This window comes from Emiliania huxleyi (genome assembly GCF_000372725.1).
Source record: "Emiliania huxleyi CCMP1516 chromosome Unknown EMIHUscaffold_15, whole genome shotgun sequence".
Taxonomy (NCBI): Eukaryota; Haptophyta; order Isochrysidales; family Noelaerhabdaceae; genus Emiliania; species Emiliania huxleyi.
Genome location: NW_005201092.1, coordinates 1079110 through 1099477, shown reverse-complemented (window position 1 = coordinate 1099477; position 20368 = coordinate 1079110). Strand labels below are relative to the sequence as shown.

General features: G+C 69.2%; 7 protein-coding genes across 7 annotated transcripts; 3 read left to right on the top strand and 4 right to left on the bottom strand.

The window, feature by feature from the left end:
• Nucleotides 1-4363: 4363 nt before the first annotated feature.
• EMIHUDRAFT_202134 (hypothetical protein) lies at nt 4364-7827 on the bottom strand (the record flags this gene model as incomplete). Its single annotated transcript, XM_005786743.1, has 3 exons — nt 4364-4661; nt 5232-5368; nt 7453-7827. The coding sequence occupies 3 exons, from the start codon at nt 7825-7827 to the stop codon at nt 4364-4366; spliced, it is 810 nt and encodes a 269-aa protein (XP_005786800.1).
• A 1740-nt stretch (nt 7828-9567) lies between these two features.
• EMIHUDRAFT_202131 (hypothetical protein) lies at nt 9568-11949 on the bottom strand (the record flags this gene model as incomplete). Its single annotated transcript, XM_005786742.1, has 8 exons — nt 9568-9605; nt 9859-9956; nt 10101-10258; nt 10453-10546; nt 10610-10652; nt 10946-11018; nt 11092-11216; nt 11325-11949. 8 exons carry the CDS (start codon nt 11947-11949, stop codon nt 9568-9570), a joined length of 1254 nt encoding a protein of 417 aa, XP_005786799.1.
• Nucleotides 11950-12316: 367 nt separating this feature from the next.
• Nucleotides 12317-13451, top strand: EMIHUDRAFT_352314 (hypothetical protein; the record flags this gene model as incomplete). The annotated part of the gene is made up of 1 exon (XM_005786741.1): nt 12317-13451. A coding segment is annotated over exon 1 (1016 nt), but the record flags the coding sequence as incomplete, so codon positions are not given.
• Nucleotides 13452-13535: 84 nt separating this feature from the next.
• EMIHUDRAFT_352313 (hypothetical protein) lies at nt 13536-15035 on the top strand. Its single transcript, XM_005786740.1, is given in 4 exon segments — nt 13536-14092; nt 14108-14807; nt 14856-14959; nt 14975-15035. The coding sequence occupies 2 exon segments, from the start codon at nt 13568-13570 to the stop codon at nt 14675-14677; spliced, it is 1095 nt and encodes a 364-aa protein (XP_005786797.1). The 5' UTR covers nt 13536-13567; the 3' UTR covers nt 14678-14807; nt 14856-14959; nt 14975-15035.
• A 150-nt stretch (nt 15036-15185) lies between these two features.
• EMIHUDRAFT_433982 (hypothetical protein) lies at nt 15186-16185 on the bottom strand. The gene is made up of 2 exons (XM_005786739.1): nt 15828-16185; nt 15186-15653 (listed from the first exon to the last, which is right to left on the bottom strand). Exon 1 carries the CDS (start codon nt 16169-16171, stop codon nt 15902-15904), a length of 270 nt encoding a protein of 89 aa, XP_005786796.1. The 5' UTR covers nt 16172-16185; the 3' UTR covers nt 15186-15653; nt 15828-15901.
• Nucleotides 16186-17414: 1229 nt separating this feature from the next.
• EMIHUDRAFT_449349 (hypothetical protein) lies at nt 17415-18915 on the bottom strand (the record flags this gene model as incomplete). The annotated part of the gene is made up of 4 exons (XM_005786738.1): nt 18814-18915; nt 18354-18597; nt 17510-18032; nt 17415-17475 (listed from the first exon to the last, which is right to left on the bottom strand). Coding segments are annotated over exons 2-4 (600 nt in total), but the record flags the coding sequence as incomplete, so codon positions are not given.
• A 300-nt stretch (nt 18916-19215) lies between these two features.
• Nucleotides 19216-20160, top strand: EMIHUDRAFT_53330 (hypothetical protein; the record flags this gene model as incomplete). Its single annotated transcript, XM_005786737.1, has 1 exon — nt 19216-20160. A coding segment is annotated over one exon (945 nt), but the record flags the coding sequence as incomplete, so codon positions are not given.
• Between the last annotated feature and the right edge of the window lie 208 nt (nt 20161-20368).

Genomic DNA, 20368 nt, shown 5'->3' with positions numbered 1-20368 from the left:
CTCGCCGCCTAGGGAGCGCGCCTTGGGGTCGAGGAGGCGGCACGCGCCCGTGTCGCGGGAGAAGCAGGGATCGTCGCCGCCGCCGCCACCGGAGGGGGAGGGCGAGGGGGAGGGGGGGGGGGAGGGGGAGGGCGGCGGAAAAGGCGGAGCGGACGGGGAGGGCGGGGCGGGCGGCATCGACGGTGGCGAAGGCGGGGTGGACGGGGCGGGCGGCGAAAGCGGGGGGGTGGACGGGGCGGGCGGCGGAGGCGGGGTGGAGGGGGGGTTGCCGGCGCCGGCTTTCACCAAGTCATGTCCCGGTTTTGCCTTGATGTTGGGCATCCCACAGGACGCGCAGTACTCGCAGTACGCGCAGTACGAGGACGAGGTGGTGCTGTCGATGCATGCTTGAACTGACTGGAACTGCGGTGCATACCCGCCAACCTTAGTGGCGCAGTAGATAGAACAGACCATCTCAACGCAGACGCCGCCGTGGGCGGGCGCGAGGAGCGACGCGACGATCGCGAGGTAGAGCTTCATCATGACCGCCTACGAGGGCCAGGGCGCGCGACGGGGTGGCTGTGGCGAGGCGGAGGCAGGATGAGGGGGCGCGGCTCGAGGGACTGCTCGACCGGCCGTGGCCGTACCTGCGAGCGGAGAGGGGCAGGCGGTGAGGGCACTCGAGCGACGCGCCCAAGCGCAGGCGGCGCAGTGTGGGTGGAGGGGAGGAGGCGGCGGCGCGCAGAGATGGCGCGCCGCCGGCGAGGGTGTGGGACATCGGGGCGGCGGCGCGCATGCAGCGGCGTGGCGGGGGCGGGCGGGCGGGGGCGGGGGACGCGGGCGGGCGGCCGCTGCTCCGCGCCGTCGACCCTCACCTGCGGAGCGAGGCAGGGGGAACAGGGTCAAGGTCAGCGCGGGCGTCGGGCGGAGCGCTCCGGCTGACGTGCGCTGTGTCGCGAGGCAAAAGGGCGGCGCGCGGCCAGGGCGAGAGCCCGTATCTGGAGTGGTGCGCAGAGAGGCTCGCCGCGCCGCGGGCGGGCACAAGCTGGAGGACAACCTGTGGTGGTGTTGTGTGTAGCTAAGACCAACTCGTGGCGGCGAGGTTGACCGAGCTCCGAGGGGAACCTGTCGCAAACGGGAACGGAAGAGAAAAAACTGGCACGAGCACACGTGCACACACCGCCCCTGGGAGAGGTGACGAGTGAACTACAGGTAGTGGGGAAGGCAGCCTCGATTGCCATACAGACATGGGTGCGAAACAACGACAAGACCAAGGCACGGGCAGAGGAACGAGAGAAGAATATAGGGTGGATAAAGCGCCTGTTCACGGCATGGAGGGTGAGCCACACCGAACGTACCGAGCGAAGAGCCGAGCGGAAGGAGGACGGGGAAGATGACTCCGAGGAGGACGAACCAGTGGAAATCCAGTTGTCAGATGTCACGATGCATCCGAAGGGGACCCCAGCGCCGGCATCATCCGTAGAGGCACGAGTGTTCGAAGAGAGAGTGGACCTGAGCAACAACATGACCTGTAGGCAAATGATCGGAGTGGGAGTCAGAAATGTGGTCCTTGCGCGAGGGGAGCTCGATAGACTCGAGGGGCCAGGATACGCCGCGAGGAGGACGGAGTTGCGCCGAAAGGCGACGCGCAAATCTGCGCGCTGCGGCCACGAGGCCAGGAGTCAGTCGCTGCGAGCAGCGGAGAAGCTCTCCGCAAGCGCCTTCGGAGCTGGAGCGCCATGCGCGTGCTGAGGGTAGCACTCACCTTCGCCTACTTGCTTCTGCTGGAAGTCCAGGCCAGCCGCGTTGGACCAGAACGAGTTGTCGAACGCGCTCGCGCGCACAAACGTGGAGGGCGAGGAGGCGCGGAGGAAGGAGCGGATGCTCATATGGGGGGTTTGAGGACACGTGTCTGTGGTTGTGCGTCGTCTGTGTGTGTGTGTGTGTGTGAGTGTGTGTGTCTGTCTCGAGGCAGCTATCGTTTGCGCAGTGTGTGTGCCCTCCCCGAAGATGTCGCAAAGCCGCGTATACCATACAAACGTATTTCACCAAGAGAGAGAGAGAACGGGACTCGCGCGTGTACGTCCCCGTCACCGAGCGTGAGGCCGCGCACAGAAACATGCCGGCACAGGCCACAGCGGTCAGGGCGCGCGAGTGCCGAGTCGCGGTGTCAGGCGGGCGATCAGGGAGAGCGAGCCCATGCGAACGCTAGCCGCGACTCCGCGGCCCCCAAGAGATGGAGATGACAATCGCCTAGATACGCGTGTCTCCGGTCCATCCTCGTCCAGGTCCTGCTCCACAGAGCCACAGCAGCAGTTTCCCACCGAGAGGCACGAGCGTGCTCGACCTCGTGCCCTCGTCCTCAGACCCCGGCCGTCTTGGGAGACGCCGCCGAGGCCCGCGTCCTCTTCTTGGGGGTCGGCCGCACCACCCACCCCTCGATCTTCTTTGGCAGCAGCTGGTTCTGCTCGTCGCCGTGGCCTAGCAGGCCGTGTCCTCCATAGCCCCAGCTCCAGACGGCTCCGTCAGCGGTGCGGGCGAGGCTGTGGTCGCCTCCCGCCGACACGGCGACGACGCGCTGGCCCGCCAAGGCTTGGACCTTCTTGGGCGGCTGGTCCTTGTCGTCGCCGTGGCCCAGCCACCCGTGGTCTCCCTGGCCCCAGCTCCAGACGGCGCCGTCGGCGGTGAGGGCGAGGTTGTGAAATGCTCCAGCCGACACAGCGACGACGTGCTGGCCCGCCAGGCCCTCGATCTTCTTGGGCAGCAGCTGGCGCTGCTCGTCGCCGTGGCCCAGCACGCCGCGGCCGTGGTTAAGGCCCCACGACCAGACGGCGCCGTCGGCGGTGACGGCGACGCTTCGGTTGTTTTGCGCCGACACGGCGGTGACGCGCTCCCCCTCGAAGGCCTCAATCTTCTTGGGCAGCAGCTGGTCCTCGCGGTCACCGTGGCCCAGCACGCCGGAGCATCCCTCGCCCCAGCTCCACACCCCGCCGTCGGTAGTGATGGCGAGGCTGTGCATGAGGTCCGCCGACACAGCGACCACGCGCCGCCCCTCCATGGACTCGATCTTCTTGGGCAGCAGGTTGTTGGACGTGCCCAGCGGGCGGCCGCCCAAGCCCCAGGTCCACACAGCGCCGTCGACGGTGATGGCGAGGCTGTGATTCGACCCCGCCGAGACAGTGACGACGCGCTGCCCGGTGAAGGCCTCGATCTTCTTCGGCTGCATCTGGTTCTCGTCGTCGCCGTGGCCCAGCCGGCAAGCACAGCCCCAGCTCCAAACGCTGCCGTCGGCGGCGATGGCGAGGCTGTGGACCGCTCCAGCCGACACGCTCACGGCGCGCTCGCCTCCCATCGACGGGAGGCGGGTCGGCGTGTTGAGCCGCGTCACGCCCTCGCCGTGACCGAGCAGCCCATTGACAGCCAGGGCCTCCTCGGACTCGAGATCTTCGCCGACCTCGATCTCATCGGTCTCCAAATAAAGTCCGTTGCCGGACGAGAAGAGCCGGCCCTCGCCGTCGATGAAGATGCTGTGCTGAGTGCCCGCCGCCAGCGTCGCTCGGAGGTTTGCCTCAGCCTGCATCGTGGCCCCGCACTCCTGTGTCTCCTTCGCAATGATGAAAAAATGCATCTTCTTTTCGCGGCCGTCCCCTTCAACCACTCTACTTGAGCACTTGAGCACTGGATAGGGTCGATTCCGCGTGGTACGGGACCCCTCGATCGGTGGAAGCACTTGCCTTGCCCCTCGAGCTGGCCCGGAAACGCCGACCGTTCATGATTACACCGGCTGAGGCGTGAGGGTCCGCGACTGAGCAACGTGGTGAGGGCCCCCGTCACCAAGGAGCCCTCGCCACGGAAGACGGCACATATTGAGTCCTGTGTGGAGCCCACACAGTGCCCCCACTTGCACTGTGCACCATCTCGCTCCGCTTGCACGGCCGCGGGGGGTCAACGTTCATAAAGTGCGCCCGCGGTTCCCGCCGCGCGCCAAGGACTCTCACGCCCCCCCCCTTTGGGAGATACACGGCCCGGCCCAAACGAAGAGGTGTATCTTCATACGAAGATACACCGCGGCCCAAACGAAGAGGTGTATCTTGAAGATACACCGGTGTAATGTTATAAAGGTGTATCTTTGAAACGTATAGTCAAGTGTATCTTTGGCTATCACTCGAACTTTGGACAAGGGAATCGCCAAAAGAGGGGGGCGTGAGCGCGCGCGCCCCCACACAATAATGCACAAAACACAACCGGGGCCGTTGCCCCGCGCTGCCGTGCTCCCCCACACGCGCGCCTGGTAGGTTCATTGTGTTTGTGAGTTGTGCTTGTGGAGTGCGTCTGTGAGGAATTCGTTACCATATAGGTCGCGCTCGCTGCGTGTCAACCGAAATCAGCACCAAACCCGCACCTCACTCACCGACCCCGCGGCGACACCGCGGCCCTCCTCCATCGCCTCCGCCGGCCGCGGCGGCGGCTTCCCGTGCACCTCCTCGAGCTTGCCGAGGTAGTACTCGTACGGCTGCCGCGCGAGCACCTCCCCGCGCTCGAGGCGCTCGCGCAGCCCCTCGAGCATCTGGCTGCTGCGAGGGCCGGGCGCAAGGCCATAGTGGACGCAGATCTGGACGCTCAGCCCGCCTGGAAGGCCAACCCTCCTCCGCTCCACCACCGCCCCGCCCCTCCGCCCGTCCCTCACCGGCGCAGGGCCGCACCCGCTCTCCGCCGGCGCGGCGGCCGCCACCGCCGCCCCCTCGCCGCCGCCCTCGCCGCCGCCCTCGCCGCCGCCCTCGCCGCCGCCCTCCCCGCCCGGCCCGCCGGCTCGCCCTGCGCCGCGCCGGCTCGTCGCCTCGGCCAGCCCGGCGTTGACGCGCCTGCAGGGAAGTGTCCAGGAAGTGTCCAGGAAGTGTCGCCTCGGCCAGCCCGGCGTTGACGCGCCTGAGCCGCGCGTAGTCGGCGGCGGAGTAGTGCTTCGCCCCTCCGAACGAGTCTCGCATCCGGCCGAGGAAACGCTCGAGCGACTCCTCTGAGGCGAGCCGCTCTGCGACGTGTGGGTAGAGGGACGCCTCCTACGACGAGGCACACCCGCCTGCCGGTGAGATGGGGGGCCGGCTGCTGGTGACCTGCTCGCGGCGCACTGTCGTGCGGCTGGAGGGGGGGAGGGCCCTCCTTGAGGAGGGTCCTCCTTGAAGGCCTCTAATTAGCCACTTACTTGCTGCTCGTTCAATAGCTACTACTAACCACTACTAACTACTACTAGCTACGTGCCCTCCTTGAAGGCTTCGGCCGCCGCGTGCGCCGACGGGGGGAAGGCGAGGTCCTCGGCGCGCTTGCCGAGATCGAACCAGCGGATCTCGTCGAGGAGGAGGCCGGCGCCGGGTGCGAGAGGAGAGATGTCGACCTGCGGCGGGCAAGGGGCCTAGGGTCAGGGGCTGTGGGGTCTTCTGAGTTCAGAAGTCGGAGGGGTGCTGGAGTCGGAGGGCGGCTGGAGTCGGAGGGGTGCTGGAGTCGGAGGGGTGCTGGAGTCGGAGGGGTGCTGGAGTCGGAGGGGTGCTGGAGTCGGAGGGGTGCTGGAGTCGGAGGGGTGCTGGAGTCGGAGGGGTGCTGGAGTCGGAGGGGTGCTGGAGTCGGAGGGGTGCTGGAGTCGGAGGGGTGCTGGAGTCGGAGGGGTGCTGGAGTCGGAGGGGTGCTGGAGTCGGAGGGGTGCTGGAGTCGGAGGGGTGCTGGAGTCGGAGGGGTGCTGGAGTCGGAGGGGTGCTGGAGTCGGAGGGGTGCTGGAGTCGGAGGGGTGCTGGAGTCGGAGGGGTGCTGGAGTCGGAGGGGTGCTGGAGTCGGAGGGGTGCTGGAGTCGGAGGGGTGCTGGAGTCGGAGGGGTGCTGGAGTCGGAGGGCAGTCCTGCAGCGGCGAGCGGAGCGCGAGGGCGAGAGTGTCCCGCGGGACCAGTCCGTGCGCGATGGCGAGCGCCGTGCCAATCATGTGCCTAGAGGGTTCCTAGAGGGTTCCTAGAAGGTTCCTAGCGCCGTGCCAATCATGTGCCTAGAGGGTTCCTAGAGGGTTCCTAGAAGGTTCCTAGCGCCGTGCCAATCATGTGCCTAGAGGGTTCCTAGAGGGTTCCTAGAGGGTTCCTAGAAGGTTCCTAGCGCCGTGCCAATCATGTGCCTGGAGAGGAGAGGAGGCTGCGCCGTGCCTTGCCTCACCTCGGCTGCATCTCGCTGGATCGGGTGCAGCGTCTCTCTCCGCTACATCTCGGCTGCATCTCGCCGGATCTGGTGCAGCATCTCTCTCCGCTACATCTCGGCTGCATCTCGCCGGATCTGGTGCAGCATGAAGGAGACGCCGGCGATGCGGAGGACGAGGTGCTCCTGCCCTCGCAGCACGACGGAGCGGTGCACGCCGCAGAAGAGGACCGAGCGGTACGCGAACGCGGCGCCTGGCCGGCGAGGTGGGCTTGGATCTGTGAGAGAGGTGTGGTGGAGAGAGGTGTGGTGGAGAGAGGTGTGGCGGAGAGAGGTGTGGTGGAGAGAGGTGTGGTGGAGAGAGGTGTGGTGGAGAGAGGTGTGGCGGAGAGAGGTGTGGTGGAGAGAGGTGTGGTGGAGAGAGGTGTGGTGGAGAGAGGTGTGGCGGAGAGAGGTGTGGTGGAGAGAGGTGTGGTGGAGAGAGGTGTGGTGGAGAGAGGTGTGGTGGAGAGAGGTGTGGTGGAGAGAGGTGTGGTGGAGAGAGGTGTGGAGGAGAGGTCTCGGGTGGTCTGAGGAGAGGGCTCGGGTGGTCTAGGGGCTCGCCCTGCCGCCGCGATGGGTCGAGGGCGAGCGGCCAGCTCTCGCCGTCGTGCTCCCAGCAGCCCCAGCCCTTGCCGCGCAGGCCGGAGCAGAAGTTGTGCACCTTGTGTGGCATGGCGGTCAGTGGCGGTCAGTGAGGGAGCGGGACCACTCGACTGCCTCAGCTGCTCGAGCAGAAGAAGCGGCGCGCCTTGTGGCTCCCTTCGAATGTCGAGAGGACGGCGTCGAACTCCGCCACGCCCATCCCGCCAAGCGCAGAGGCCGGCAGCAGGTACTCGTAGCTGCGGCTCGAGGCGCACTCGCGGCAGTGGAACGACTTGCGGACCGTGCAGCCGCCGAAGAGACGCACCTTCGGGAGGCGAGGTCCGAGATACAGCCGAGAGAGACAGCCGAGAGACAGCCGAGAGACAGCCGAGAGACAGCCGAGAGACAGCCGAGAGACAGCCGAGAGACAGCCGAGAGACAGCCGAGAGACAGCCGAGAGACAGCGGGAGAGACGCACCTCAGGCGGGAGGTGGCTGTTGATCTCGGCGACGGCGGCGGCGGTGAGGGCGAGCCTCGGCTGCGGCGGCGGCCCCGCCGCCCGCTCCGCCGGCTCGAGCGGCGGGAGGAGCGGCTCGAACTGTCCAGGAAGCGTCCCGGAAGTGTCCAGGAGCGGCGAGAGGAGCGGCTCGAGCTGTGAGTCGAGCGTCTCCATCTTGAGCGACACGGCCGCGCGAGCCGCGTGCACGCCCTTGTCGGTCCGGCTCGCCAGCGTCCACTTTGTTCGCGTCAGTGGAGAGAAGTTGCTCGGCAGGACCGCGCCCGCGTCGAGGAGTGCCCGCCGCAGCGCGTCAGAGACGGTCGGCTGGCCGGGCGTGCCCTCAGCGCTCTGAGACTGGAGGCCATAGAAGCCCGTGCCGCGGAAGCCAAACATTAGCGCCATGTGCCTCTTCTTGGACGAGTGCGCCTCGTCGCCAGCCTCTCGCAGGCCGCAGAGTGGCCGTGTGGTGCGCAGAGTGGCCAGCTGCCGGCAGCGCGGCGCGGAGCGTGGAGCGGCGAAAGAAGTCCACGGTAACAGGGCTGTGACCGTGATGGCGTGCATTGTCGTCTCGGTGGCGGCGTTGCTGCTGCAGGCAGCCACCGCATGTCTCTGCGCCTTGCCGCCGCGGCGCGCCGCCCTGCTGGCTGTCTTGTCGTGAACTGGTGTCTCGTCTCCGCCTCTAGGAGTGCCCGAAACGGCAGGCGTCGCCGTTCCGGCACGTCCCCCGCTTGAAGAAGTGGCACTGGCGCTTGGCCCGCTGCTCGCTGTGGCCCACCTCCTGCGCCTCGCTCGGGCCCGCCTCCTGTGCGGACTTCTGGCCCCATTCAAACCCGTCATCAAACCCGTCTCCGTAAACGTCCTCCTGCATTGCCAACTGCTTCCCATGCGCGATCAGGAAATCGATCACGACGCACGGTGTGGCGTCGATCATGTCTTGCAGCCGACGGTCGTCGGTGAGGCGGGGCTCGTCGCATGCACCCCAGGTTGAATCGTCCAGTGGCTCTTCGTCCTCACTCTCGTCTCCGTCACCGTGCCCGTCTGCCTCACTCTCGTCGGTCGGCGACCAGCCGAGCCACTCCCAGCCGCGGTCGACGGCCTCGCCGTCGTCCCACTCGCTGCACGAGTCGAACTCGTCCCCTGATTCGTACCCCGCGAACTTGTCTGGCGTCCAATCGTTCCACTCGTCCTGAAGCTCGTCCTGTAAGTCTTCGGCGCACGCGGCGACGGCGTACTGCAGCCTCGACCAGCGCGGGCGGTCGCCGTCGCCACGAAGCCAGTCTCGCAGCTTGCCCATGGAACAGAAACCCGAGGGCTGCAGGCCCACAAGCGGAGGAGCCAGCCGGGTCCTCGTGTCAGGAAGGCACGCGGGCGAAGGTCGGAGTTTCCGAGGAGCCGCGGGCCTCCACGCCTAGGCTAGGCATTCTCGCGGCTGGTTCACTCCCGGGAACAGATCCCTAGCCAAGCACATGCTGGCTTGCGCCGCGCTGCGGTACAAGGTGGGCTTGGTCTACCATGGCAATGCCGCTGAGACTGGTGAGTACCTGTACGACCCGAACTACACGCCGACGCGGGACATCGAACAAGTGGTCCATACGCTGCGCGCAATGTTCAAACCGACCTCTGTCGAGCCTGAGCTCGGGCAGGGGCTGTAAGGTAGTGAAAGACCTTCCCTGGGTCTGTCTCTCACACCCTCACTGTCGTCGTATGCGAGGTTCTTGTTTTCTTATCACCCTATCTGTGAACGGGACGCACGCACACGCAAACATTCACAGCGATCCGATTTCGAGCATAAAACCTCCTCTCCAAACGGAAACGATCGACACAATCTCTGAAGTGCCTCCCGGGCTCCGGAACCGGGGTGGACGGCACGCCGATACGATTTCCATTCTAATCTCGATTGCCCGTCGGGCTAGTTCCATTTCACTGTGATATTACAAAACCTTGATTGTGACCTCATTTGCGCAAAAAGGTACATGTCGGTGCCTTCCAGAGGCAGCTGCGACCCCGCCGAGTACAGACGGCGGCACACCGCAGGTGGCGCGGTGTGCCGCCGTCTACTCGGCGGTGTCCGCAGCTCCGCAGCTGCCTCTGCGCGTGACCCCTTTTTAAACCCTTTTTTTCTCCCCTCCGCCCTCCTCGCCCCCCCAAGCGACCCCCGGGCTCCGGAGACCACGCCCGGCTCTCTGCGCCGGAGCGGCGACCGCGCCGAGCGGCGGCTCACTAGCAGCGCCGCCGCGAGCCTCGCCGGCGGGGCGAAGGAGCCAGAGCGGGGTCCGTCGGCCCTAGCGGCGAGAGCGCTCGTCACGGCGTCGCTCCGATGGCGAGCGCCGTGCAGCGGCCTGCGGGGCACAGAGGGAGAGGCGGTGACTGCGACGGCGACGGTGGGGGGGGGAGTGGCGAGATCTGCAGGAGGAGGGCGGGAAGGAGGGGGCTGAGCAGCGTGGGCGAGGGGGAGAGGGGCGGAGGGAGAGGGGAGGAGAGAGGAGGCGACGAGGAGAGTGGTGGGTGCGGGGCGGGGAGGGGAGAGGGGAGCGGCCGCCTGCTGTCAGTCCTCTCTGCCGTGGCGTCGACGCACGGCGCCAAGGAGGGCACCAGCCAGCTCTGGCTCGCCGGCGACGACGGCAGCGACGACACCGCCGAGGCATGCAACGCCAACGACCACGTGCGCCGCGTGAGAGGAGGGCGAGAGGCTGTCTGGTGCGCCCAGCCAGAGAGCCGTCGCGTTGGTCGCTGCGGCGGACAGCGCGAACGCGGCTAGTACTGCCGGCGCGGGCGCCAGCCGGAGGGGGGCGCCGGGGGCGCGAGCCGCCGCCGCGCGGCCAATGTAGCGGTACGAGAGCGCGGTGCGCAGCCCGAGGTTGAGCACGTTCGCGAGCACGAGGCCGGAGGTGCGCAAGAGCCGCACGCCCGCGAGCGCCGCGCCGCCGTAGACGAAGGCGATGGCGGTGGTGGCGGCGGCGATGCGGCGCAGCTCGGGGGGCGGAGCGCTCGCCTGGACGTACTTCATTTAATTATGTTCACTTCATTTCATTTCATTTAATTTAATTCAGCGCTCGCCTGGACGTATGCCTCGCTCACACCTGCAGGCACGCGGGGTAGGGTCGGAGGAGACAGACTCGCGCCCCGAGATCTCGCGCCCCTCCGCAGGGAGGGGAGGCTTGGGCCGTTGAGAGCCATCGCGCAGACGGCGGCGCAGTAGAGGCTGAGGAGCTGAGGGGCCTCGGAGGCGGCCCAGACGGGCCCGTAGAGCAGCCGGAGGAGGAGCCACGAGTACGGCGGCCTAACACATCACATTGTACTCATTATGTTAATGATATGTTGTGCAAGGAGGAGCCACGAGCACGGCGGCCCGAAGGAGAGGAGGACCAGGCCGAAGAGGCTAGTGCCTGCAGCAGCGGGAGATATGGGGAGATATGGGCTCGTGCCTGCAGCAGCGGGAGGCGCCTGCTGCTGACTGCTGCTGACTGGTGTAGCACGTCAACTCGTCGTCTCTCGCGGCGACCGCACCTCGCAACAGCAGCTGCAGCTCGCGCAGCGTCGCCTCGTCCGCCCCGGCGGGGGCGCCGCCTGGCGCGGCCGAGGCGGCCGAGGCGGCGGCGAACCGCGAGAAGCGGGCGAAGGTCACCTCCTCGAGGGGCTGCAGCACCTGCGGGGGACGTGTCGTGGACGTGTCGTGGACGTGGCGAGGAGAGGCCGCCTCGCTCCAGCCGCTGCGGCGCCATCCGCGCGAGCAGCGAGCCGAGGTTGCTCACCTGTTCACAGCTAGAGGTGTGAAGAGACGCTGTTCACAGCCATCCGCGCGAGCAGCGAGCCGAGGCTGCTCACCAGAGCGTACACGCCCTGCGAGGTGAGCGGCGAGGTTGCGACGAGCACCAGCCGCTCGCCCTCGGTCAGGCCGTACTTTTGGACCGCCTGCGCGCACATCTGCGCGACGAGCCCCCACTCCCCGCCTGCCAGCCAGCGCGGCCCGCCGCCGTCGCCCTTGCCGTCGCCGCCGCCGCTATGGGCGCGCCGCGGCCACAGGCTCGACGCCGCCGCTCGCCGCGCCGCGAGCGCACTCAGCAGGACGCCAAAGCAGACGCCAAATGCAAGCTGGCCGAGGGCGAACGCGAGGCCCACGCCTGCGGGCGGCGCTGCCTCGTCCGCCGGTCTGGCGGAGGCGGCCGAGCGGAGAGCCAACAGCACGAGCGCCGCCGTCACCGCCGCCTTTGCGACGAGGGCGGCCGCCTCTGCCAGGGCGCGCTGCGGAAGCAGCTCATTGGCCTGCGCGTAGACCCAGCCGGGCTCACTCGCCGCCTCAATAATCGCAGCTGCACCGGCCACGATGAGCGCGGCCCGCGCCTCGGCGGCGCCCATCAGCTCGTCCCACTCGCCACTCACGCCGGTCGCGGCCGCCGTCGCGGCCATCAGCAGGGCGGCGAGGACGGCCGCCGGTGCCGACAGCCACGCCACGTTCATGCCACTCGCGAGCGGCGCGCCGTCCCCGCCCGGGTAGATGCGCTGGGCGGCGCGGCGCAGGCCCTCCTTTGGCAGGAAGAGGAGGGTGGCGCCCACGAGCTGCAGCTGCACATTCGCAAAAGCGTACCACGCCGGCCCGAGCCGCCGCGCGAGCAGCGCGTTCAGAGCGAAGGTGAGGAGCCTGGTGAAGAGCTGCAGTGCAAAGAGCGAGCCGAAGCCGCGCATTCAAACTGCCGCCTGTAGCGCTGCCGCCGGCGTCGAGCGTCTCCCGCGAAGATTTGTGTTGGTGCGAAGATGTGTGTTGAGTTGAGCTGATGACACCAGTTCGCGGTTAGCTCTAACCGCGCACTCGCGCCCCTCTGCCGCCAAAGAGGCGCGATGATCACCAGAGAGGGTTCGGGCTCCTGATGCTTGTAGGTCTGCAAGCTTCACACGTGTCCATTTGCCCGATCGCAAAAATTAGGTGCCGGTAGGCTTGGCTGCAAAGGGGATTTTCGCGTTTTGTTTTTTTATTCAGGGTTTTGCAACTATTCCGTTTGCAACAAACGGAATCAAGAAAAGAAACGACCGCAAAAGCAGGCGGCGTCTCGTGCTCGACCAGGATCGCCGTCCCGGCGCGAGAATGCAGCCGGGCTTGCCGTCGTGCAGCCCTTTTTGCTTCGGCTCGTCGTCAGCGACGCGCCAGTCCTGGCGCAGCCGCCCCGCCGTGCGGTCCACGGCCTTGCAGCCCGTCGACGCGCCCGACGACGTGACCGCGGCCGAGATGGAGGCCTTCATGGACCACATCCAGCCGAGCTTGTACCAGCCGCCCGACGACAGCGACATCGCCCATGAGTTCACGGCGTGGCTGGCGGCGCGCCGCGAGACGTTGCGGACCGCCACCGGTGCAGGCCGCCCTCGCGACTCGCAGGCCGACGTCGCCGCACCCGACGCCGCCGGCGGCGAGGAGTCGCCCGACAACGAGACGGGGCGCGCGACTCCGCCCGCACCTGCGCCGGCGGCGGCGTCCGGCCGCCGGCGCCGGCGCAAGCCGCTCGCCGGCGGCGGCGGCGAGAAGGAGAACGCGGACGTCGAGATGGACGCGCTCATGGTCGAGCGGCCCCGGCCTGCGCAGACGGAGCAGCGCTGGCGCGCCGTCCTTGCCGCGCGCCACGAGGATTACGACCGGGAGCTCGAGAAGGACAACCCGGAGCGGCCGTGGCACAGGGTGCCACACTTCCAGGGCGACGTCGAGGCGGAGTGCAAGCTGTGGGCAAGGGTCGTGCGCGCGCTCGGCGAGGCCTACGCGCGTCACCACTGGGGCATCGAGACCATCGAGTTTGACCCCAAGCGACCCGGGCAAGCCAAAACCGCGCGCGCCACGCGCCACAAGAGGCTGCGGGAGGCGGCGAAGCGGGCGGAGAGCAAGGCTGCGGCTGCCGCCGCCGCCACCGCGACGCCGTCGCCCGCCGCCGCCGCCGCGGCGGCGGCGGAGGCCTCGGAGGGCGCGGCGGCGGAGGAGGAGCTGATCGCGGTGCGGCGAGCGCAAGCAGAAAAGACTGCTGCACGGCTGTTCGAGCAGCTGGAGGACGGCGAGGAGGAGGGGGAGGGGGAGGCGGCTCGCGAGGCGTCAGCGCGCACGCTATCCATCGCCACTGATGCCTTGCTGGGCGTTCTCGACGCGGCCGACGGAGGCACCGTCGAGACGAAGGACGCGTACCAAACGGCGGACAAGCCGCTGGGCGAGGGGGAGGCGACGGAGGCGGTCGAGAAGGACAACATCACCATCGCCTTCAACAGGACCATCGTCCGCGAGGTGCGGCTGCTCCTGCAGACGTACGGCGGCGATCACAGGCCGCCGAGCATGGGCGCTGAAATGCACTACGAGCTCGCTGCGATGGAGGGCCCGTACGCTGACCCGAACGCCTTCTCGTGCGACCCGGACTCGCTGTCCACGCAACAGCTCGACGCGCGTTTGCTACTGTGGTACCGGCAGTGCCTCCCCAAGCCGCCGCAATGGCGCGCCGACCCAAAGCTCAAGCAACAGCCCTGGCGCGGCGACGATGGGCAGGAGCTGCTGCTGCCGCAGTGCTGGCCGTCGCATTGGCTGACGCGCGCGCGGCTGCTCGGCGCGCGGCGCGGCGTCGCGCTGACGCTGCGCGAGGCGGACGCAGAGGCGCACGGCGAGGCGCCGCACGCGCCGCAGCTCGTCGCGGACGCAAAGTTCGCGTTCGAGGTGGCGCTGCGCGAGCAGCAGCCCGCAGGCGCTCTCTATGAGAGCTACCGCCGCCTAGCGGCGGCTCTCGCGCACTCGCGGCGCACTCGCGCGGGGCTCGCGCTCCGCCACCTGGCCCTTTGCCCGGCGTGCAGCGACGCCCTCTGCTTCCCGGCGCAGCACCTCCCGGCCGTGACGCGCTACACGCTGCCGCCCGTGGTGCAGCGCGCCGGCTGCAGCGATTGCGACTACTTGGCGATGCGGCGCATGCTCGCCGCCCGCACGTCGTCGTACAACGAGTGCACCGCGAAGGACGCGGCGGAGTGGCTGCGCGGGCTCGAGCAGGCTGACGCCGTCAAGCACGCGTGGGGCGTCGTCGTCGTCGACGCCATCAACCGCCCGCCCCACGCGGCGACGCGGCTCGCCATCATGGAGGGCACGTTCGACCACGACTCCTTTGCCGCGTTCCTGCGGGCGACGCCCGGCGTGGCCGTGCCCTACTGTGGGGCGCATGGGCCGCCGCGGTCCGCGGCGGACGATGCGCCGATGCCGGGCGCGCCACCGGGCGCGCCGATGCCGGGCGCGCCGATGACGGACGCGCCAATCCCGGGCGAGCCGCCGGCCCCGGCGGCGGCGGAGGATGCGCCGATGCCGGGCGGCGGGCAGGACGCGCACCGTAACGGCTGCGCGTGCCCCGGGGGCTGCCTGGGCGGCCCCTCGTTCCTCCCGTTGGATCCGTGCTGCGAGTGCGAGGAGTGAGTCTCGTCGTCGCTTCCCACACTGCGCGGCGTGTGGGTGGGGGTCTCTGTTGATCACTGTACTGTACTCTCGCTCTCTCTCTCGCTCGCTCGCTCTCTCGCTCGCTCGCTCGCTCTCTCTCTCTCTCTCTCTCTCTCTCTCTCTCTCTCTCTCTCTGTGTGTGTGTGTGTGTGTGTGTGTGTGTGTGTGTGTGTGTGTGTGTGTGTGAGTGTGTGAGCGCGTGTCTCTCTGAGCTAATTCCTCTCCCGCCCGATCCTTGCTGCTTGCTGCGAGTGTCGGGGAGCGTGTGCGACCAGGGGAGTGCGAGTCTCGTCGTCGTGTCGGGGCGTAGCTGCTTTTTGGAAACATGTTTCTACTCGTTGGACCGGAGATGGGGGGGCAGGTGCACACCCCCTGCGCTGCTCAACCTCTGAGATGTTACTCCAGACACCGTACCGCCGTGTCTGTATCTCCCAACATCTCCCGGTCCCGCTACCCGCAGCTCAAAGCGACGTCTCCCCTAATCTCCACGGCACCCACCGCCCGCGCACACTACTCGCCGACGACTCGAGAGTCGCGCGCACGCACAACCCAGCCGTCGAGCAAGCGGGCATGACCAGAGGCGCCCGCGGAGGGACAACCGGGATCGCCCTCGCCCGAGCCAGAGCCAGCCCTGGCCCCTGGCCGCGCGCGCGGCCTTCTTTCTGGCCCGCATCCACCGCAGCGGCGGCCGCCGCTGCGAAGACTGCGGCCGCGCGACGCCTCCACGAGCATACGATCGAGCGCCCGGAGGGGCTCGGGCTGAGTGCCGTCGCGAGACCTCGGCACGCCTGCGCACGCCTGCGCACGCGGCAGAGCGACAGCGGCACCACCCTCGTCGGGCGCCGACGAAGCGTGCTCGCGGGTCGCCGCTCCGTCGACCGACGGCCGAGACACTTGCTCCGACGCCGCCCCGCCCCCGCCCCGCCGGTCCGGCACCGATATCTCGGAGGACGACCTAAGGAAGAGCGTGGCGGCGCGTCGCCGGAGGACGGCGCGCTCGTGCTCTCGCCGCGAGATCGAGGGGGGGGGGGGGGGGGGGCTGCGCCGCGGAAGAGCGCCGGGGCGAGGGGTGCGTGTGCGCCGACCGCGGAAGAGCGCGCGGGTGAGGGAGGGGGGGGTGCGCGCGCGCCGTCCTGCAGCGTCGCCGGCCGCAGGCCAAGGAGCTCGGCTCCTCGAGAGCACCGACGGACGACAAATTGCTCCTCAGCAGTGCGACGCCGAGCTGGAGGCTCGGCCGGGAGCTCGCGCGGGCGCGTGGAGCTTTCCGCTCGGGCCAGCAGGAAACGGGCGCCCCGCACAGCGACGCCCGCCGTAGAGTGCCGAGAGCTCGGCTCGACGCGAGCGCCGAGGAAAAGCGATCGGCTCCCAAGCAGTGGGACGCCGAGCTGGAGGTTCGGGCGGGAGCTCGCGCGAGCACATAGCAAGGTGCGTGCGCGGCGGCGTGACACAGGTGAGCGGGCAGCTGGCGCACATTTCGGCTGTGGGAGCTGCCAGGAGTTTGCTCTCTCCGTTCACACCCCTTTGCAGAATCTTCAAGAAGTCGCCTGCTGGCACCCAGGGGGTTGGAACCTGGGCATCCAAGCGATAAGGAAAATGGTCGCTCGGAGAAGCTCTCTCCTCGTCGGCCCCGCCTGGCTCGCGGCGCGGAGAGAACCCGGCGCCCGTCCGCGGCTCGCCTGAAGGCCCGTCCGCAAGCCCCTCGGAGCCCCCAAGGTGCGCCCGTTTGCCCCGCGCGCCGCCCGCGCCGCGCCTCCGTTTCGAGGAGGCCGTTCCCGGCAGATGCGCTTCGGGTGGGACGGGTTTTACTGTGGGTCGCATCCCGGCCCAGGGGCGGGACCAGAGCTCCGCGATAGGGTGACGGAGCTCCCCGTCCGGCGGCACACTGCCCGCTCACCGCTCGCTCCGCCCGTGCTCGCAGGCCGAGCGCCATGCCAGGAGGAGCGACCCGACCAAGAAGGCCCAGGAGGTCCACGCAGCCCTCCTGCTTGTGGCGTCGGCCTACTCGATGCGGGCACCTCGGGAGAAGCCGTTCCTGCCCGGCCTCAATCACCCCTCGAAGCAGCTGCGGCCGCGATTTCATCTGGTGACCACCCCACCCCGGCAGGCGCACGTTGAAGCGAGGCCGTCCCGCAGCGCTTCCGAGACGGGGCTGTTCGCGCGGAGCGTCACGCCGCAGGCGTCCGCCGGAGGCCCGCCGGAGGCTGAATGCGGCGGCCACGTCAGTCTTTTGCCCGCGAGGAGCCTGGCCGTCTCTTCCCAGCCGCTTTGCACGCCCCCAACATCCCCTGACAGCAGCAGCGCCTCACGGCGTGGGCTGCGAGGTCACTCGGGGTGACCCAGGGGGCGGCGGGGAAGCACTCTTCCGCCGGAGTAGCGGGCGGTCTTTCCGCTACTCGCTCGTACTTGAGGTGCATCCACGCCCGCCCACCACCTTCCCGGCAGCCCCACCCGCTCGGTGACGTCCTCACTTCCCCCCCCCCCCCCTTCAGGCGAGGCCCTGACCACCAAACTCGCGCTCTGCGCTCCGGGAACGGGCAGCAGCGCGACGCTCTTCGAGAGCGAGCGGCGGCGGCGGCTCAGCACGAACCATGTCAGCGCAGGGCGGCGCTATAGCTGCGTGGCGGGCCCCCACCACCGTCAGGGCTCGCGTCTCCCTGCCAGCGCGGGAGCTGAGGGGAGCGCAGTGTCTGTGTCTGTGTCTGTGTCGTGTGTGAAAAAAACATTAGATTCTGCATTCTGATAACTCTCTCTTTGGGTCTGAGACCGTCTCTCGCACCCCCAAAAAAAATTTTGCGAGACGCCAAAGCCGAGAAAGCGAAAAGCCTCTCGCCGCACTCGCGCCGCTCGCGCTCCCACATCGGTCATCGCTGCAAAATTCGGACGTTTGCTGCTAAAACAGCTAAAACGCACCGATAAAAAAGACTTTGGCGCGAGCCAACGCAGCCGAGACGCGAGAGATAAAATCTCATCAAGTGCCAGCCCGAGCAGGCCGCAGCGCGAACTCGCCGTACTGAGCACCGCAGCGCGAACTCGCTCCTGTTCGCTGCGCAGCCCTAGCTGCGCTCCATTTTTTGGCTCTGGCCGCGACCGACCCAGGCCCGGCTCCAGCCGCGGCCACGTCCGAGCCGGCGGCGGCCACGCAGCAGGGCGCGCCACCGCACATGCCACTCGCCGCAGCGGGCGGTGTCGCCGGCGGCGACGCACCGGATGCTGCCGGCATCGAGACACGGCGGAGCTGGTTGCCGAGCAGGAGGACGGCTCGGCACGGCGCCGGTGCACGGGACCGTCGCCGTGTACGCCAGTGTCGTGGAGGGTATGATTATCCGGTAGGAGCCTGAGCGGGACATGGTGTGCGTTGGTGTGAGTGTGCGCCGTGGGCGAGACGCGATCGCGCGTTAGCGCGACATTGGACGGGCTCCGCCTCGAGAGGGCGTCTCGCGTGCGCGGTGCCGCTTGGGCGGGGCGGGAGAGCAGAGGCACGGGAGAGGCGGGCGGGAGGCGGGCGGGAGGCGGGCGGGAGGCAGAGGCGGCGAGAAGGGCGGTGGCGACGGCTCGGCGAGGGCAGAGGCGGCGTGGCGGCGCGTCGGCGGCGGTGAGAGCGGAGGGGAGGGCTGTGGGAGGCTGGCGGGCGGGCCATGCGTTTGGCGAGGCGCACCGTCGCTGAGGAGTCATGGCCGATATCCGGAGCCGCGTTGAGGAGAGCGCGTCGGTCACACCGGCCGGCGAGCACCCTTGGGCCACCCCATGTCCATGTACAGCGTGCTAGGCCTGAAGCCGCCGTCGCCGACCAGCTCCGGGACGCAGGGCGGCACGCGGTGCAGCGTGAACGCGTCGATAATGGACACCATCACCGCGTGCAGCAGCTGGTCGAGCGTTCCGTCGAGCGCTTGGGTGGCATCCTGCGGCGGACGCGGAGGCGAGCTCTGCAACGGGCGGAGGGGCTCGAGGAGGGGGAGACTAGGTCGCAGCCAAGCGGGGTCGATGCGCCCGCGTCGGGGGTCGATACACCGCCTCACGCGAGTCGCAGCGCGCGCAGAGCGGCGCAGCGCGCGAGGCGGCGCAGGAGTACGCGGGCGCGGCGGGCGGCGCGGAGCGCGGGGCGGGAGGGCGCGCGCCTGCTCGAGGGGCAGCCACCCCCAGATCGCTTCGCCGAGCGAGGTGAGTCGCGGCGTCGGAGGCAACAGAGCGAGACCAGCGCTGATAAGACCACGTCCAGGCTCCAACCCCCTGCTGGCACCTCCGGCAAGCCAGTGCGCGCCAGTGTCGTTAGAGGGAGCTTTGTGTCGAATATGGCGCGAACCCACCGGCCGCCGCATAAGCGGGGTCTGCCGGCCGATGCGGCGCGAGGCAAGCAACAGAGCCGGATCGGCCTCGCTCTGGCTGCAGTCCTTGTGGCGGCGGCGGCGGCGGCGGGTGCTTGGCTTTGGCGAGCAGCCACACCGAACGTCGAGGCGCCACCAACGTCGGCGGCAGACCCAGCGCCGCCACCGACGTCGGCGGCAGCGGCCGCAGACCTCGATGCGAATCTGGCGAGGGCAGTCTCTCAGGGCGACGCCGGCGCCGCGAGGAGGCTGCTGGCGGCAGGCGCCTCGGCGAGTGGCTCGGCTCCCAACGGGTGGCCCTTGCTGGCCGTCGCGGCGCAGAAGGGGAGCGCGGGCGTGGCTGCGGCTCTCCTCGAGCACGGCGCCGACGCCGACGCTGTCTACAGCGGCTTCACGCCGCTGCTGCTCGCCGCTGCCGCCGGCCATCTGCAGGTCGTGCGGCCGCTGCTCGCGCATGCGGCCTCCACGTCCGCCACGTCGCCGGACGGGTCCACGGCCCTGCACTTCGCGGCCGAGTACGGCCACGCCGACGTGGCGCTGCTGCGCGCGGGCGCGCCGGTCGAGGCGGCCAAGCCTGGCGATGGGACCAGGCCACTGCACCGTGCCGCCGAGAACGGGAAGGCGGCGGTGGTGGAGGTCCTGTTGCGGGCCGGCGCGTCTGTCGACGCGGCCGCGGCAGGCGAGTGGCGCCCGCTGCTCCTCTCCCTCGTGCGCAGCCACGCCGCGCTCGCCTTGTCGCTGCTCGAGGCGGGCGCCTCGCCTCACCACGCGCGCGAGGACGGGACGCTCCCTCTCCACGCGGCGACCCGGCTCGGCTCCTCCGCCCTGGTCGAGGCGCTTCTCGACCGCGGCGCGCGCATCGACGCCGCAGACAAGGCCGGCGAGACGGCGCTCCACCGCGCCGTCTCGGACCGGGGAAGCGCGTCCGTGCCGCTGCTGCTGCGGCGGGGCGCCTCCGCCGCCGTTGCAACCTCCGACTACCTCCAGACACCGCTGCACGTGGCGGCTGCGCAGGGTGACCTCGCTTCGGCCGCCGAGCTCGTCGCGCATGGCGCCTCGGCGGCAGCGAGGGACCGCTTCGGAGTCACTCCGCAGTACGCCGCCGCGTATCACGGGCACAGGGGGGTGGCCGAGCTGCTGCGCGGCGGCGAGGTGGCGGCCGCAGCAGACGCCGGCGCCTGCGCGGGTCGGGGGCAGCGGCGGCGGGCGGGAGGCGGCGTCGCCCTGTCCGAGCTTAGCGTGGCCCTGCCGGCGGGCAAGGCCTCGCCCTCCTCCTCGGCGCAGCTGAGGAGGGCGGTGGAGGTGTGGGAGCGAGACGGGGTTGTCCTCTTCCCGCGGCTGCTGTCGC